This window comes from Crinia signifera, chromosome 6, assembly GCF_055691185.1.
Source record: "Crinia signifera chromosome 6, ASM5569118v1, whole genome shotgun sequence".
NCBI lineage: Eukaryota > Metazoa > Chordata > Amphibia > Anura > Myobatrachidae > Crinia > Crinia signifera.
The window spans coordinates 125,892,783-125,910,970 of record NC_139222.1 but is presented as its reverse complement, the minus strand read 5'-3'; the positions used below and the strand labels follow the sequence as shown (position 1 = coordinate 125,910,970).

At 43.5% G+C, this 18,188-nt stretch overlaps 1 protein-coding gene across 1 annotated transcript in view; it reads left to right on the top strand.

The window, feature by feature from the left end:
* Positions 1 to 806: 806 nt before the first annotated feature.
* LOC146008108 (potassium channel subfamily K member 9-like) overlaps positions 807 to 18,188 on the top strand; it is a 39,400-nt gene continuing 22,018 nt past the window's right edge. Inside the window, exons 1-2 of the mRNA XM_083147046.1 lie at positions 807 to 1,258; positions 2,759 to 3,189. Coding sequence (XP_083003172.1) covers positions 2,859 to 3,189 — 331 coding nt within the window. The 5' untranslated portion in view covers positions 807 to 1,258; positions 2,759 to 2,858. The remainder of the gene's footprint in view (positions 1,259 to 2,758; positions 3,190 to 18,188) is intronic.

Sequence of the window (18,188 nt, the reverse complement as noted above, 5' to 3'; positions counted from 1 at the left end):
ACTCCCGGCAAAGCCGCTGGGTGGGTAGGAGGGCCACTCAGACCGGCTACGGGGGCCGCATACGGCCCCCGGGCCTGAGGTTCCCCACCACTGGTCTAGAGTGACTATATATACTGAGGTTATGGGTTTGATTCCCACCATGGCCTTAACTGGGTGGAGTTTGTATTTTATCCATGTGCTTGAGAGGGTTTCCTTCGGGTATTCCATTTTCCTCCCACAATCCAAAAATATACTGAAAGGTTAATTGACTCCCACTAAATTAACACTAGAATGAGTGTGGTGTGTATATGTGGTAGGGGAATATACTGTAGATCGTAAGCCCCACTGGGTCAAGGACTCAATGTGAACGTTTAAATATTTTCTGTAAAGCGCTGCAAAATATGTGTGCGTGCGCTTTATAACAAACTGTTCATATATAATAAATACTAATTATGGCTATTACAAGTACATCTTCACGTGCCTACAAACTGCTGAATCTTCACACAAGTTGAACTATTTCCCATTATTTGGAAATGCTATTGTGAGCATACAGCAAATAGATAGAGACAGAAATACAGCAGCAGCAGCAGCAGCAGTAGGCTTGCCCATTGTCCTTTTCTTTGTTCTATATAGGACCAAATTGTATTAAACCGTTTCTCTACACAGGCAACTTTCTCATCAGGCGACTTCTGCTGCCCCCCCCCCCCCCCCCCTGCATCCTCCCCTGTCTGTCATATGTATCTTCATATGTATTGGCTACTAATGTTACTGAGGACTCGCACTATATGGCCACCTAGTATGCCAGTGAGCTCGCTGCTCTGGCACGGTCGGTACTGCAGATAGGCTGATCTAAAGCTCTTTGTTGCTAAGTGGGAGTAAAAAATCTTAAAATTCTGCCATCTCTGTTGCTATGGAACGTCTCCAAGGCGCTTCTGTCCCCAGGCAAGGGTTAACGAGCCGCGCAGGCGCTGTGCCCCCACATCTGCTGAGACAGAAGCCTGTCGCGGGCCAGTTCAAAAGGCACCGAGGAGTGATGGAGAGGAGTCAGCGCTGATGTCTGCACGTTGCACGGCTCCCACTCCTGGGCGGGTCGCGAGTGGGTGTTGGCGTGGAGGAGTCAGATGCACGGGGGTGGACGTGGCGTTGGTTTAATCCAACGCAGGCTACGGGAGCCTCATCTCTCCAACACTTGTAGGGGTCCTGAGGATGAGAGTGAATGTGGAGGATGCAGGTTGCCTAGGCAGCAGCGGCACAGGCCCCGAAGTAGCACCTGCAAGAGGTAAGCTAAACATACCTGCGTCTGTCTGTCTGTCTATCTATCTATCTATCTATCTATCTATCTATCTATCTATCTATCTATCTATCTATCTATCTATCTATCTGTTATATGTCTGTCAGGCTGCTATCTATCTATCTATCTATCTATCTATCTATCTATCTATCTAATAATCAATCTAAACTTGTAAATATAGTTAATACAGTATGTGTTAAGAAAATTTGCACTACTGTAATTATAACATACTTATTATATTCATGCTAGTGATTATCAAATTTCCATCAAATAATATATGCTCATATGCTGTAACCTTGATACTTTTTTTTTTTTTTTATTCTAATATAGTTTGCACAAAGTCTCATTACTCTAATATACAGTAGTGTACACAAAGTCTCATTACTCTAATATACAGTAGTGTACACAAAGTCTCATTACTCTAATATAGTGTACACAAGTCTCATTACTCTAATATAGTGTACACAAGTCTCATTACTCTAATATAGTGTACACAAAGTCGCATTACTCTAATATACAGTAGTGTACACAAAGTCTCATTACTCTAATATAGTGTACACAAAGTCTCATTATTCTAATATACAGTAGTGTACACAAAGTCTCATTATTCTAATATACAGTAGTGTGCACAAAGTCTATTACTCTAATATAGTGTACACACTTTTCATTATTCTAAAGTTGTTGGCTCTGGAACAAAACACAGATGACTTTTGTATTTTACGTTTCTTCTATCCCTTGCAGAAATGGGGGATGGGTTGTTAGGCTGACAGTGTCTACAGTGAAAACGTGGTTGATATTATTGGTCAACAAAGAAAAGATCGACACATGAAAATGGTCGGCATGCATTAGGTCGACATGGTCATAAGTTCGACAGAAGCAGACGGTTGACATTGAAAAATTCGACATGAAAAAGGTCGACATGAGGCTTTTAAAAAAATGTTAAGGTGTCTATGTCGAAGTAGGTCGACATGGACAGCGCATAAGTATATCACTGCGCTTACCGTGCTCCGGCACAGTATTATATACCCCCTCCTCATCCACTGGGATGGTACAGTATGAACAAGTCCCTTTTTTGGTGACTTTTTTAATGTCAACTTTTTGCTTGTATTGACCTTTTGACCATGTCAACCTATTGCATGTTGACCTTTTCCATGTGTTGACTGTTGACCGATAGTGGTTGCCCCTTTGTATGTCAACCTAGTGTAGACATTGTTTACCTAATGACATATTCCGCAGACATATATGAAATAGATTTATAATGTACATTTTTATTAGATTCTATAATGTCAGTATATTTCTAAAAAGAAGGTGATGTAGGTGATTTAATCGATGTTTAGTGGATTTGTGAAAGTTTTGTTTGAGATCTGCTTAGAATTACACAGAGAGACTGAAACTTGTCAAATGTACAGAGAAGACTTTCATGACAACTATTTTCTTCAATGTAGAAATTTGCCATTTTCACCCTCTAGCGTTCTCCTGTCATTTCAGATGTCACCGGTGGCCTGTGCACTTGTCAGCTGTTAGTCCCCTGTGCTGCAGCCACGGGCAGCCGTAGAATGTGATCATTTGCAGGTTAGCCTTGGAACGAATGTCCAGTTTGATGTTTAAGTCCAGTTTCATTCTATTCCTACACAAAATGAAGAAGCAAAATATACGGACTCTCTCCCTGATTCTCTGCATGTTTTCCTATCTGTTGGTTGGAGCTGCTGTTTTTGATGCCCTTGAATCGGAATCTGAAAGCTCGAGGAAAAGGATCCTAGAGGAAAAGAGAACTGACCTAAAAAAGAAATATCATTTTTCTGACGAGGACTACAGAGAGATTGAGCGAGTGGTCTTGCAGTCTGAGCCTCACCGCTCAGGCAAGCAGTGGAAATTTGCTGGCTCCTTCTATTTTGCTATTACAGTAATTACTACAATAGGTAAGAGTTTGTGCTGTCATGCAATCACTTTAATTCCAGCAGGACTACAACATAGATCACTCCCCGACCAAGCAGCTCAATGTAATAAATGTTGCATGTTGAAAGAGAAAATTTCAGGCTTTTCAAACTGATTGCATGCTGAATTACATAATACAGATTTTCCTTTCCAGTCTGCAAAAGCTTTTAACAGGGAAACCTTTCAGTTGAAATTGCATGACATTGTTTTCAATTGCTGTGATTTCATGGGCTATTCTTCTGTTATAACATGGGTCAATATTCAATAGTCAGTGATTTTATTCCTATATTTTGTATTAGCTGTGTCACCCAATATTATAGTCTGTTTTCTTCACAATATTATCGATGTGTGAAATAAATGGTTGCATAGTCCTAGTTAGCCAACAATCTACTGATAATGGGGGACATTTACGAAGATGTGAGTTCTATGTCACATGGGATGTTGCTATGGGCAACCAATTAGATACTATCTATTATCTTCTAGACGGTGCTTAATAACAAAGAAGCAGATTCTGATTGGTTGCCCATAGCAACATCCCATGTGAAATAGAAATCCCATCTTAGTAAATTTCCCTCAATGTCTCACATGCACAAACAGATCAACTTAATCGTGCCATTTCAGCTGTAGTTCTTTGTGGTTTCTTCTTAATTACTAAGGCCCTACATATTAAGGAATTATAAAGCTGGTAAAATTGTGTGTTGTATTTGCTAATTAAGTACATACGATTTCTCCCTATACCATTTTACCTTTTTCAGTAGAGGGTGCATTGTTTAAAAAAATAAAAAATAAATAATAATAAATATATATATATATATATAAATATATATATATATGAAGATGTTTCAGTTATACCATGCTACTGTATAAGTGAGGTGACCATGGAAACCGTTTCTTACTGCTTAATAGGATAGCTTCCCCTGATACTTTAACTCTTGAATGATTTACTTTACAATGTGTTATATATTTCAATAACCCTTGTTCAGGCACTGACTTTTCTATAAGGAGTGTGTTACTGTAGGACAGATATGAGGTTGTACATCTTCGTTACCCTTTTTACCTTTTCCGGGTTCATATGGGCACCTATTCTAAACCTCCCACAATAAAGGATTACAGAAAATAGGCAGAGAAGTTGACTACAGAAGTGAGTGAAACGAGTGAAACACTGGACTGGATCAAGAGGAGTTTCATTAAGTAGACTTGCAGACTAAGTTCTATGTTAAGGTGCCCATACACGTTACAATTATTGTATACAATATCACATCTCATCGCATCTCGGTTTTGCGATGAGATGAGATCTAGTACAAAAAGTATGTGCAGCACATACTTTTTGTCACAAAACCGAGATGCGATATTGTATACAATAATTGTAACGTGTATGGGCACCTTTATTGTCATCTCTTTAAAGCGCTTTAAAGAAAGACAGTCGAAGTAAGGCGTACCAATGGACCCAATGATTGTCCCAGATCATGTGTACGAGCACAGACTCCCAATCTGCCCTCAGCTTATTTGCCCTTATCTTACAACCTAAACAAAAAGCACACATTGGAACTGATGTTTCCCTTAGCAACCAATCAAATTCTATAATTTTCTAGGATGAAATCGAGAAAGGATATAATAAGCTTTAGTACATTTACCCCTTCGTTGGACACTGCCAACATCCCTGTATGCATCTTTTGCCAGTGTAGAGTGACTTTAGGTGAATACCCTTAAAAACCTTCCCTATGCACCTCTGCGTGTGAAGATGGTAATAGCCCAGGGCCATCTTAACAGCATCATGAGCCCCCAGGCAAAGCAGTGCAGTGGGGCCCCTACCTACAGAACCTACCTCCAAAATATATCAATTATCACAACTATATATATATATATATATATATATATATATATATATATACATACACAGATAGAGCCATCCTCATGTAGCCCTTTTCTGGGATTAATGAGCCAGAGCTGTCATACTCAATCCTATCCTAATAACACACAGGCACACACACACACACACACATATATATTTAGCAAATATATAGTCCATTACTTTGAATTAATTTAGGTGCTGCACTGTTGCCGGACACAGACACAGGTGTTAGTTTAATGGAGAGGGGAAAGGAAAGAAGGGTGTTAGCATAGTAGGTGGGGGGTTGTAGGGACCCCACAACACTGGAAATATTTCTCACATTCTCCAGAATTCAGTTAAAATTTCCAATTTCATACAATTGCAACCTTATATGAAAATACAGTACTTTCTCTCATGTCATCTGCCACCTCCCCCACATGCAGCTCTTAGGCTGGGTATATACTAGACAGATATATCATTCATTTGAGCGACGATATATCTGCAGGCCTTCGGCAGGTGTGTACACCCAATATATCTGTGAACAATATCATTTGCACACATATCATGTTGGCTCTAGTTTCAAGCACAGGGTAAGGGTAATATAACTCACTGTATCTAGAGTCAGCTGGCAGTGAGCAGTAAAACAGGACAGTAAAACAGCTCTTAGTGACCCGGTACTTACCGAATGAGTGGGTAGACAGAGGCGTGGCGAGCCCGGCGAGGGGACGTGTATTATGTTACATATATTATGCATTCCCTCGCTGCGCTCCCTGCGCTCGCCACGCTTCAGGATGACGTGGATAGTGGGGGGGTGGGGGGCAAAATAAATTACATTATATGTCATTTTACCATTAAATGGCATTATTCTAGGTTCCATCAGAACCGATATCTCATCGCATCACATGCCATACAATAATGGCATGCGATGCGATTTTTTATCGCATCCTATCTTTTTAATGGATTTACTAACACAGAGCAGTGAATACATTAGATAGGAAAATCGCATCGCATTCCATACGATATGGCATGCAATGCGATGCGATGCAATTTCACTACAGTGAATAGCCCTTTACGCAAATGGAGTAGTGGGCGCCATGATAATACACAAGTACCACTACTACTACTACTAATATATTATGCTCTTTGTTAGAATCATGTTTAATAGTTACTTAAGATAATGATCACAAATCACATTCCTGAAGACCAATTAAAACTTTTTGACATGAGTTGAGTCCAGCAATTAATTGCAACCAAAGGCCAACAGTTGCTTTTTTTTTTTCTCTCCTTCGCAGCAGGTTGCCATGTTAGGAAGTAGATACTGCTCTGTAATAGCAGCACAAAAGATTTATAGGCACTGTTTTGACTGGTTGACCATGTCAATTAAAACACTGCGTATTGGAAGTAGCTTCTGATGTTTGAGGAACTTGGACGCTGCTGTTATTTTTTATAACAGAGCTGCTGTATGATGTTAGATTAACACTGAATAACATCTTACCTTAATGGTCCATATATAAAAATAACAATTTGGAAATGTAATGGTCCTTTAACCCCACAAGCTTGATACTCAGGGTGAGATTTAATAGGATGAGATATTCAGAAAGTGAGAGATTTTGGAAGAAATCTCCAGTTTTTTTAAAGCGGCAATCATTTACACTGCAAAACCAGTTTGATTTTGCAGTGTAAATGATTGCCGTTTTAAAAAAAACTGGAGATTTCTTCCAAAATCTCTCACTTTCTGAATATCTCATCCTATTAAATCTCACCCTCATTGTTCAATGTGAAAAGGGTATTTATTTAAAAAATATATGTTATTTTTTATTTTTTACACCATTGTCATTTACATGGCCATACGTGGTAGCAGGGGGACAGTGAAGGGCATATTTTCCCTCTCTCCTGGAAGGAGTAGGAGAATTTTCAGATAGTTCAACGAAACCCTGAAAGAGTAGGTCGTTATACCGCATACCACCCACTTCAAAGTGAAGAGGATTGTATGGAGAGACAATACTGGGAACCAGGGGACCGTATGTAGGCCTAAATTATTCAAGTTAAATGGTATAACGTAGTGAGGGTCCAGCACTACCTTCCCCAAATGGCCAGCTAAATCTCCTCCACAGGTTTCTCAGCATCTAAATGAGAGGTCGATAATGTCTGTCGACAGTCAATAGGTTGACACTATATAGTCAACATTGACAATATCGACATATAAAAAAAAGGTGAAGATGGCAATGGTTAACATATAAAAATAATGACATCATTTTTTTTCACAATTTTTACAATATTCTTTGAACTTTTTCATACCATCCACATGAACGACGATTGGGAACGGTAATTTCTTTTTTTTTTTTACCAAGAGAATTTACTCAAGGTTAAATTGCATTTGTAATTTATTCCATAGGCATCACATGTATTATCATGGATCTTATGCTGAGTGAGAAGAAAATAAATATAATAGCAAATGGTTGCAATCAAATAAATACAAGTTTGCATGCAGCAATTTTGTTATAAATAAATACAAGCAAATATTCAAAAAATACAGTTAAGGAGGTTATATAGAAATATCTCCCAACAAGCATTTAAGTACACATATGTCCATATATGCAGGGTCGGCAACAGAAATCTTGGGGCCCTGTACAATGAAATTTCTGGGGCCCCCCACCTAATCTCAAATCCACACATTGCTCTTCTGCATGAGCCTCATTTAACCTTTCGCTGCTCCAGATCCTGCTTTCAGGTGCGGTCTTCTCTCATTCTTAGTCCTGCTGGCCTGGCTCCTGGCTGCTGCTTCCTGCTGGCTTCTGGCTGCTGCTGGCCTGTCACTTTCACAAAAGAACGCTGAGCACTATGAGCAGGCAGGGCAGGTCTTTTGCAGAGTGCGAAACAGATGATCCGCGCATGCGCAGTATAAGTAGAAGAGCCAGAGACTGAGGCCACAGCACCAGTGGGGGGTACAGCTGTGCGCCTGCGGCCCCAGGCCCTGCTCACACACAGTAGATGGCAGTGGCACACAGTGAGTCAGTCAGACTCAGACACACACAGATGGTGCACAGTAGACGGCAGGGCCCCAAAGGTCACTGGCAGGCCAGCTAGTACAGGCAGTGGCCATGCTGGGGCGTGGAAACTCTGGGGCCCTTCAGATCTCTGGGGCCCATCACACTTGTCCCCCTTGACCCCCCCTGTCGCCTGCCCTGCATATATGACACTACACGTGGCTTTTGGGTGGAGCATGACACGCCCCCTCAACAGCACACCGCAAGAATTTCTACTGCCAAATGTAATCTCTGTCAAACTATTTTTCAAAACTAGGCAAGTATGACATTTAGACAATGTGACCTACTATGTATGCTTTTTAATTTTGATATTCTTCTTTAGTTAACACCATGTCACACTAAATATGTACCCACACAGTCTTATTCTATTATTATAGAGGTTTCTTTAAAATATCGGCTCAGAGGACATGAGAATAATATCTGAATTAACCACACAGTATTATAAAAAAATGATTTTAGTTTTTATGCATGTAGATCCCCTTTAAATCTCCTGCCAGATATAAGACACATACTGTATATATTGGAAATACAGTCTTTGAATTTATTTTCTGTCTGAATAAATCATAATCTAATTTTTTTCTCCAGTGCAGACACTCCTAATTTGGGTAATAGTTTACTGTAAAATAGACCTTCCGTCTGGCTTATCCACTTTTTTCTTGCTCCCAAAATATTCTTTTATGGTCCCATCTGTTTAATTTCCCTCTGTACTTGACATAACCTCAAAATGGCTTAGTGTTGCAGACCATTTATTCGGCTTTCCTCTATATAAATTGCTATGTGGAGATGTCAGAGGGTAACAGCAGACTTATTTTTGGACTTACAAAAAAATGTGCATTTGCTGTGTGTGTGACAATCCTCTGAAATGTGCACCCTGGTACTCATAAAACAGTTGTTTTGATTTTGTTCCCTGTTGACAATTTGTCCATAAACATTAACCTTCTGCAACTGGAAAGAATAGTCAGGACAGAAAAGTAATACTAGAAATAGGTGAGAATACACTATACAGATAAGGTTTCACCAGCCCATAATGCTCGGTAAGAGTGGGCCATTGACCACCACCATATTGCAGGATAGTGCATACGGGTTACACTAACAAAGGTGCAGCCAATGCACCACACGGAGAGGTCGAACGCTGTGTAGAACCATGCACTCAAGCTGTCTGAAGGGGTCATTCAGAGATGACTGCTGTTGTGCGAATCGCAATCCTATAGATTATCCAACATCGAAAAGCTTTGCAATCAAAAATAACCGTTCTTTTAAGTCAAAGTGTATGTACACATATGTACCAATATCCCTGAAGATGTTAACAGTGGGTTGGAGCTTGCAGTCTTTTTTTGCTTCATGATGTCACACTACATGCTTAATCAGCTTGGGACTCAGCGTCCCCCACAGTGACCTAGAGTCAGGGCCCATTCTAGACTAAGTGGAGCTCAAGTGGAATTTCCCTTTGACTTTGACTCCCCCGCCCCAATACAAAAAATTAGTTTATGCACTATAATACATAGTACAAAAAGTGGGGCAGGTCACCTGTATTGGACCTTTGACCTATGCCTTTTTTATGCAGATTGTACTTTTCATGGATTTTGCATCTTAATTCAGTACATGGTATAGTATTTTTACTGAACCCTCTATGCCCTGCACTGCATTACTGACCCATATACAGTACACCCACAACTACATTATGGACCCTCTATACTCTACACTATGATACCCTAAACTACCTCCCTGACCCCTGTATACCATACATTACATAACTGACCCCTCTAAATCTTGGGGATTCTTAATACTTGTGGCTACCCACTAAAATAGCCTGTTTTCAGAAGTTATCTGGCAAATTTATAAATAGACCCCTAAATATGTGCAAATGTATAGACCATGGGCCTTATTCGAGTTCACTCTTTCTGACAAAATCCTTCTTAGATGGACAAAACCATGTGCACTGCAGGGGGGCAGATGTAACATGTGCAGATAGAAATAGATTTGGTGATTTTTTGGTGATTCTTTGCAGGGAAAATACTGGTTGCTTTATTTTAACACTGCAATATAGATCTCACTTTGAAGTAAAACCCCACCCAAATCTAATTAGATCTGCACAAGTTACATCTGCCCCCCTGCAGTGCACATGGTTTTGTCCATCTTAAGGCCCCCATACACTAGAGCGACTTGTCCTTAGGACAAGTCGCCCCCGACTTCCCCCTGAGCTTCCCCGGCTGCTCCCCGGGGGAGCTTGATTAGATTGGCACTTGATGTGCCATTTTTTACATGTGATAAATCGTCTCGATTTATCACATGTAAAAAACCCGGGGAGCAGGGGGGGGGGGGGACTACAGAGGTGGGAGCAGGGGGGCTGGGGACGCTGCGGGGGACACGTCTGTGTCCCCAGCTACTGGGGACGCTGCGGGGGACAGCATCTGAGCGAGGCGGTAGAGGGAGCAGGGGGGGCTGGGGACGCTGCTGGTGACACGTCTGTGTCCCCCGCTGCTGGGGACACGTCTGTGTCCCCCGCTGCTAGGGACGCTGCGGGGGACAGCGTTGAGGCGGTAGAGGGAGCAGGGGGGGCTGGGGCTGCTGCGGGGGACACAGGCGGCATAGAGCCGGGCAGGGGGAGCCGGCCGGGAGCTGTCAGTAATGAATAAAAAAAAAAGCCCATACAATGAATGGGCAGCCTGTGATTGGCTGCTGAGCGCTCTCTCAGCCAATTGCTGACTGGCTGAGAGAGCGCTCAGCCAATCACAGGCCGCCCATTCATTGTATGGGCTTTTTTTTTTATTCATTACTGACAGCTCCCGGCCGGCTCTATGCCGCCTGTGTCCCCCGCAGCGTCCCCAGCCCCCCCTGCTCCCTCCACCGCCGCACCGCCCCACTAGGTCCCAAGTCGGGTGGTCGGACGTGCAGCAGGTCCGACCACCCGACGCAGATCCGATGCGCACGGGACCGCGCATCGGATCTGAGGGGACATCAAAACTAGCAGATTTTGGTCCGATTTCGGCCAGATCCGACTGATCTGGCTGAAATCTGACCAAAATCTGCTAGTGTATGGGGGCCTTAAGAGGGATTTTGTCTGAAAGAGTGAACTCGAATAAGGCCCATGTGCCTGTACCTGTACAAACCTAGTGTACACACAACTTTAACCCTTAGAGTGCCAAGTGAATTTGTCAAAATAGGTGTAAAAATTGCCACGCAAACAATTTTATTCATCATAATGACCTGTAATGTTTACCTTTTTTATATCTTTTTTTACACTACATTTTTTTATTTGAATTTACATAACAAGTGTTAGCGACACTGGTATTTTTAGTGGATATTTTGTATATCTCTCACAGAGATGTTGGCACTGAAAGGGTTAAGTCCCCACCCTGGTTCCTATGCAAGAGGTGGTAGGAGAGTTGTGTGGTAAATTGCTGATGGAGTGTGCAGATGTTTCACAATAATGGGACCTATAGCCAGCAATCACATTTCAGTCTTTTTCTATTTTTCTTGCTCTGCGGAACAATGTCATAGAGCTATTTTTACCATGCAAAAGGAATTTGGCACTAGTTCTCAGTCTGTATCTTATACCTTTAGCTACCTTACAAAATTGAGTAAGTATGTGCGTGTCTCAGGGCCTTATTCAGATCTGAACTCAGTACAAATTTGTTTGGAAAATGGGAAAAACCATGTGCACTGCAGGTGGGGCAGATGTAACCTGTGCAAAGAGAGTTACATTTGGGTGGGGTGTGCTGAAACTGAAATCTAAATTGAATTGTAAAATAATGCAGTCAGTATTTACCCTGCACAGAAACAAAATAACTCACACAAATCGAACTCTCTCTATACATGTCACATCTGCTCCACCTGCAGTGCACATGGTTTTGCCCATTTTCCAAAAAATTTGTACTGAGCTCAGATCTGAATAAGGCCCTCAGTCTGGAATGTACCATGTGTAGCAGTCGCAGATGATCATTCTCAAAGTCACATATTGTAAATGCACTAGCAGTTCTGCATCTGTGTGCTGCACAGCTCTATAGGGTGGCATTAAGAGCACTTATCACTAGGGCTAGTCCTTGAGGTAATGAACTCTGATACATCCATTTTATGTTCCACCATCTGTCACACAGTGATACCAGGGTAGGCTATGACATGATCTTTTCCTTTTGTGTTTGTATGATGAGCCTTTAAATGTGCAGTCCCAGCATTAAAATAAGCAGGTGTCAGCTACAGATGGTATATTCATGACATATGTTATTTTAAGTTGACACCTGTAAACAGTTTTGGCTGTGTACATAGAGTTGAAAGGTTTTCTACTTTTTTTTATACAATTAAAAACACTGGGGTTCCGTAATGTGTGCACACTCATTAAAGCCACCTACATTTTTGTTAAGAAGCATTTCATCTGTAGTGTTTGTTTTCCTTACATAATGTAATCAGAGTGGATCTAAGGAACAAGTGTTCCTATGATGTCATCCGTTCTATCTGCGCTCTCTTGATCCTTCTCACACTACTTCATTTATGTCCTTTACAATAAAATCATACCTAAGCTTTGATGACAAAACATTTTTTTGAAAACAGACAGGTTAAATGACTGCACTTTGGATTTGAAATACCCAGGACAAATAGTGTTCTGTTCTGCAGTTACTGGATTCACCTATGTGCTTAGCTTTTGGAAATTGTGATGTGCGCAATCAACACGTTAACCCTCCACCTACTATAACTATTATTATTATTAATATTATAATTTTATTTATAAGGCACCACGAGTGTTTCACAGCGCCGTACAAAGGAACAGTACAGGGAAACAAACTTGGCATAACATAGAATAAACAACAAAAATAGAGTACAAATACAGAGCGCCACAGTTCAATACACATTACAGCTTAAGGACTCAATCAACATACTATAAGAGGCTTGAGTAACTAGTAAAAAGATTCTCTTCTTTATCTATGTTACCCAGATGTAAAGACCAGACACCTGGGACCACATGTAATAGGGTGTGAGAATCAGAAAGCAAGAGATTTTGGGATAGTTTTCCCATTCTTTTTAAAGCAGCAATCCTTCACAGTACAAAACCAAGTTGATTTTGCCATGTAATTGATTGCCGCTTTAAAAGGGGAATTCTCACAACATTTGGCCCTTGATTTTGATCAAATTATTATTCTAATTCAGCACTTTAAATTCAATAATAGCTCTCTGAATCAGCCCCACAATGTCATAGAACCTACTGGTAAGATGATTTCCCTAGCCTGTGCCTTGGAAGCTGTTCCATGTATGTGTTCTTACCAGGGTTCGACTTCTGTGCTGCGGTGTAACATGACAAGAGGTTAATGTTTCCTCAACCTTTGTGTGCCTAATTTTGCTCAAAGAATGAAGTTGTTTTTACTGCACCAGTAGAAGTAAATGGGAAGCTATGGTGACAAGTGGAGTCCTTTTAATGAAGCCCCCAAGAAAGAGTTAGGAAAAGAAGATGGATTCTGACACCCATGAACACCACAATAAACTAAGTTTTAATGTGGGCCAATATTTTTCCTTTTTGTACTCCAATGATGAACCCCAGAATTAAAAAGTCTGAGAAAATCTAGCTGTTATCAATGTGTGAAAATAAATTGTACTATAACCAATCTTAATAGTTACACAAACCCTGTAGTTGTAATAAATACACTTCGGATTGACACCATTACCTGGTTATAATTACAAATAAGAATTGGAAGCATAGATGACCTCACAGGTTTCCATTTACTTAGACTTGTACGTGGTCAGTGGTAGCTCCAGCAGATAAAGATGAAAAGTAATTGATGAATGGAAAAAGCACCACTGTTAAGTGATTTATATCATGCTTCAGACATTTATTTGGATTTAATTAGATATCCTTCAGTTATTACATCTTATATATAACATTCTCTGTAACTGTATCAGAAGACCGGTGCCAGAACTGCAAAAGGATCAAGATGCCAATGCCGGAATACCAATTGCAGGGTTGGGTTAGGATGAGACCGCTGATGAGGGGGTTAGGTTTAGGCACTAGGGGGGAACTTATGGTTAGACTGCAGGGAGAGTAAGGTTAGGGTTAGGCTGGGTGGAGAGGAGGATAGGGTTAGGCAACATGAAGTGGGGTTATTGTAAACCTGCGGGGTTAGGTTTAGATGAAGGATTAGGGTCAGACTGCGCAGGGGGGGGGGGGGGGGATGTGTGTGTGTGTGGGATAGACTCCAAGAAGGGAGGGTTAGTGTTAGGGGGGCAGTGTAAGTATTCTTATTTGACTCCTGGATTCTCTCCAAGGATAATTTTCAGCAGATTTCATTTGGATGACTCATTGGAATGTGCAGAGACCATGCGCCCCCATCAGGGCCATCTTAACAGCAGTGTGGGCCCATGGGCAAAGCAATGCACTGGGGCCCTTACCCATTCTCCCCTCCTAGGGGTGGGGGGTGCTATCAGCAGCAGCTTTGATGTCCCACGGGTGGTAGGGGGTGCTCTATCTTCCATTCAACATGTAGGACCTGGAGCAGTAACTTCTGCTAATTACTCCTTTACTGCTCAGGTGGTGAGAGGGAGAACACTGAGCTGAATGAAGGGTCACTTGTAAATGACTTCCAGGGAGGTATGGGGTGTTTTATATGCAGGGGAGGGTTGGATAATGGAGTGGGCGTAATATTCATCTGCTGCTTGTTTGACTGCAGATGTCACCATAATCTGGAAATAGTTTTCTTAGCCTTCAATAGTATAAAAACCCAACTTTCAGGAGGTGCTGGGAACTTGGGGATCAGAGATCAGGAGCCAGAGCTATCCATTGACAAAAATATAAAACTGTACACCAGACGTTTGGAGCTGGAGCAGGGACTGGCTGCTGGAAGGCCTAAATCTCTGGTTATGGGCATGATAGAGACAAGTCACTAGTGTCAACAGAAAGGGGAGAGTCCCAGCTTTTGGAATATACTCTCAGAAAAAAACTAAGTCAGAGAGAACCTGAGAAATATGACTGGGAATTGCAATTAGCAGGTTGGATGTGGACTGCTGCTTTGAAGTTGGATATCTCCAGTTCCCCAGGGCCGATTTTCAAAATTCTGGTATCCCTGGAAAAGGGGGTTCCTCAGCTATCAGGATAGGGCCATTATACACCTGGGGCCCCTGGGCAAGTGCCCATTAAGCCCATATGAATAGACAGCCCTGGCCCCCACAGCACCGGCTCCCCCAAGCCACTGCAGTGCCATTGTTACCCCATTGGTCATATTGCCTACACCCCCTTCTGTCACAGCAGTTCCACCACTGAATTGGAGCTTTGAATGTGACTTTTGTTTGGCATATTTGGGAACAAGTATAATTAAAAGATTAGGCTATGCTAAACCACTCATTTCCACCTAGGTTCTACAGGCAAATAGACCGCACATTAAACCAGGTTAATTGGGTGTTTAAGACATTTAAAGTGTTTCTTTTAGGATAAAGTTTATGTGGTTTGAAATATATATAACATCTTTGAAAAGCATTTTAAATAGATTGAAGGTGATCATAAGCGGTGCAATAGTACCATGCGATGCGATGTGCGCTCCTGCGGGCATCTGATCGCACAGTACAAAAAGTATGTGCGGCACAAACTTTTTTGTACTGCCTTCGGATCGCATGTGATTTGATCACGTGAGATCCGATGGGATGCAATATAGTTCAAACCGCACAGGAAAAATCTCACCGTGTATGGGCGCCTTCACTCTGTCAATTCTGCTGGTACTTGTGTATTTTGGCAGCGCCCCCAATTTCCATCGCGCAATGTTTTAATCGCATCGCATGCCATGCACCCGATGGCATGCGATGCGATGCAACGCGATTTTTGCCCCCTATACGATGAAAGATTGTATAAGCACCCTAAAGGGTGCTTTTAAGCACCGTAATGGGTGCTTACAATGTTAAATGCACCCCCACGCCACCCCCCCCACTATAAACGTGAACCCGAAGCGTGGCGAGCGCAGCGAGCCCGCGAGGGGTGGCGGCACGCGTCCTCCGACCTTTTCATAACCCCACTATCCACGTCGGCGTTGAGTTGAGAATAGAAAGTGTGGCGAGCGCAGCGAGCCACCGAGCCCCAAGCGCGGCGAGCGCAGCGAGCCCCGCGAGGGGACGCGGATACCTTCACAGGTATCGGAGTCCCCTTGCGGCCTTCAAAGGTATCCGCGTCCCCTCGCGGGGCGCGCTGCGCTCGCCACGCTTCGGGCTCGGTGGCTCGCTGCACTCGCCACACTTTCTATTCTCAACTCCACGCCAACGTGGATAGTGGGGGTATGAAAAGGTCGGAGGACGCTTACCGCCGCCCCTCGCGGGCTCACTGCGCTCGCCACGCTTCGGGTTCACGTTTATAGTGGGGGGGTGGCGGGGGGGGGGTGCATTTAACATTGTAAGCACCCATTAGGGTGCTTATACAATGTTTAATCGCATCGCATTGTATGGCATTGTATGCCATATACAATGTCATACAATTTTAAAATTGTATGGCATTGTACAATATCGCGCGATATCGCGTCGCATCGCATACCATCGTATGCCTTATGGTATGCGATGTGATGGGCGCCGCCAAACTACACAAGTACCATTCTGCTTTATCCCAAAGAACTGTGTATTGTTTAATGAGTTTAAACCAATGCAGTAAGTTGAGAATTCAAAAAAAGACTTGTCTACCTGGATTATATGTTGACATGATGAACTGTTGATGGTCTAGTGCAGCGGTGGCCAACCCGCGGCTCGCGAGCCGCATGCGGCTCGCCGCGCTGTAAATTGCGGCTCCAGCCTCCCGTCTGCAAAGCGGGGTTTTGAATTTGGCGCCAATTCGGCTGCCAAATTCAAAACGCCGCATCGGCGGCCATTAGGAAACGACCGCGGCGAGCCAATCAGCGCTCGCCGCGCCGTTTCCGCCCTGCCCCCGGCGTCTGACATCAGACGCCAGCGGGAGGGCGAAAAGTCTTCTCCACGCCGGTGGAGCGCAGGAGCGCTCCTGAAGACGCGAGAAGCCGCCGGAGGATGGCGCAGAAGACGGCGGCGGGGAGAAGAGTTCCGGCGCCGCAGAAGACGCCGGGATCAAGACAGAAGATCTCCGGCGCCTTCTGCAAGATAAAAGAAGATGGCTCCCGGATAGGCCAGCGGGGGTGGGAAGCAAAAGAGCTGATGAAGCTCCCCCCAGTGGCCTCTCCCAACACCAGGTAGGGGCCTTTGGCCTCCTACCCTCCATCCACCCTAGACCACCGGGTGTCGGGCACTAGGCCCGTGGGCAAATTCAGGCCCTTCTGGCCTGTGTGCGCATTAGTCGGGCCCTCTTGGCCCGTGGCTCATTTGTTTGTTGGGCCCTCCTGGCCCTCTAGGTGGGCCCTTTAGTTAGGAAGCTGGGCCCTCCAGCATAGGTGTTGCACTGTGGGCAACACCTGTGCTGGAGGGCCCAGCTTCCTAACTGTGGGGTCATATGACGTTTGGCACTGTGGGGGGCATATGTTTGGCACTTTGAGGGGCATATGATGTTTGGCACTTTGAGGGGCATGTGATGTTTGGCACTTTGAGGGGCATGTGATGTTTGGCACTTTGAGGGGCATGTGATGTTTGGCACTGTGGGGGGCATATGATGTTTGGCACTGTGGGGGGCATGTGATGTTTGGCACTGTGGGGGGCATGTGATGTTTGGCACTGTGGGGGGCATGTGATGTTTGGCACTGTGGGGGGCATGTGATGTTTGGCACTGTGGGGGGCATATGATGTTTGGCACTGTGGTGGGCATATCTGGCACTGGGGGCATAAAGTTTTGTCATGTGGCCACTCTCCTTGTGTCATATGACCACGCCCCTGACCACTCCCCCGATCACGCCCCTTTTTGGCTCTTTGGCTTGACGACTGATATTTTTCGGCTCTTTACCTCTGACCGGTTGGCCACCCCTGGTCTAGTGGATTCTTGCCTTTTGCCAGGGCAGTGTCTGTTAATATTTGTGAGGCTTTTTGTCTGGTTACTGTGGACAGGTTGATTGTTTGTCAACCTTATGAACATTAACATAGTTTCTGAAGGCTGTTGGATTGGATAGGGGGCTCTCTTACACATTCAGCAGGTGGTGTAGTAGGTGAGAATGCAGGTTCATGCACTCCTTACATCTGTCATCTGTTGCATTCA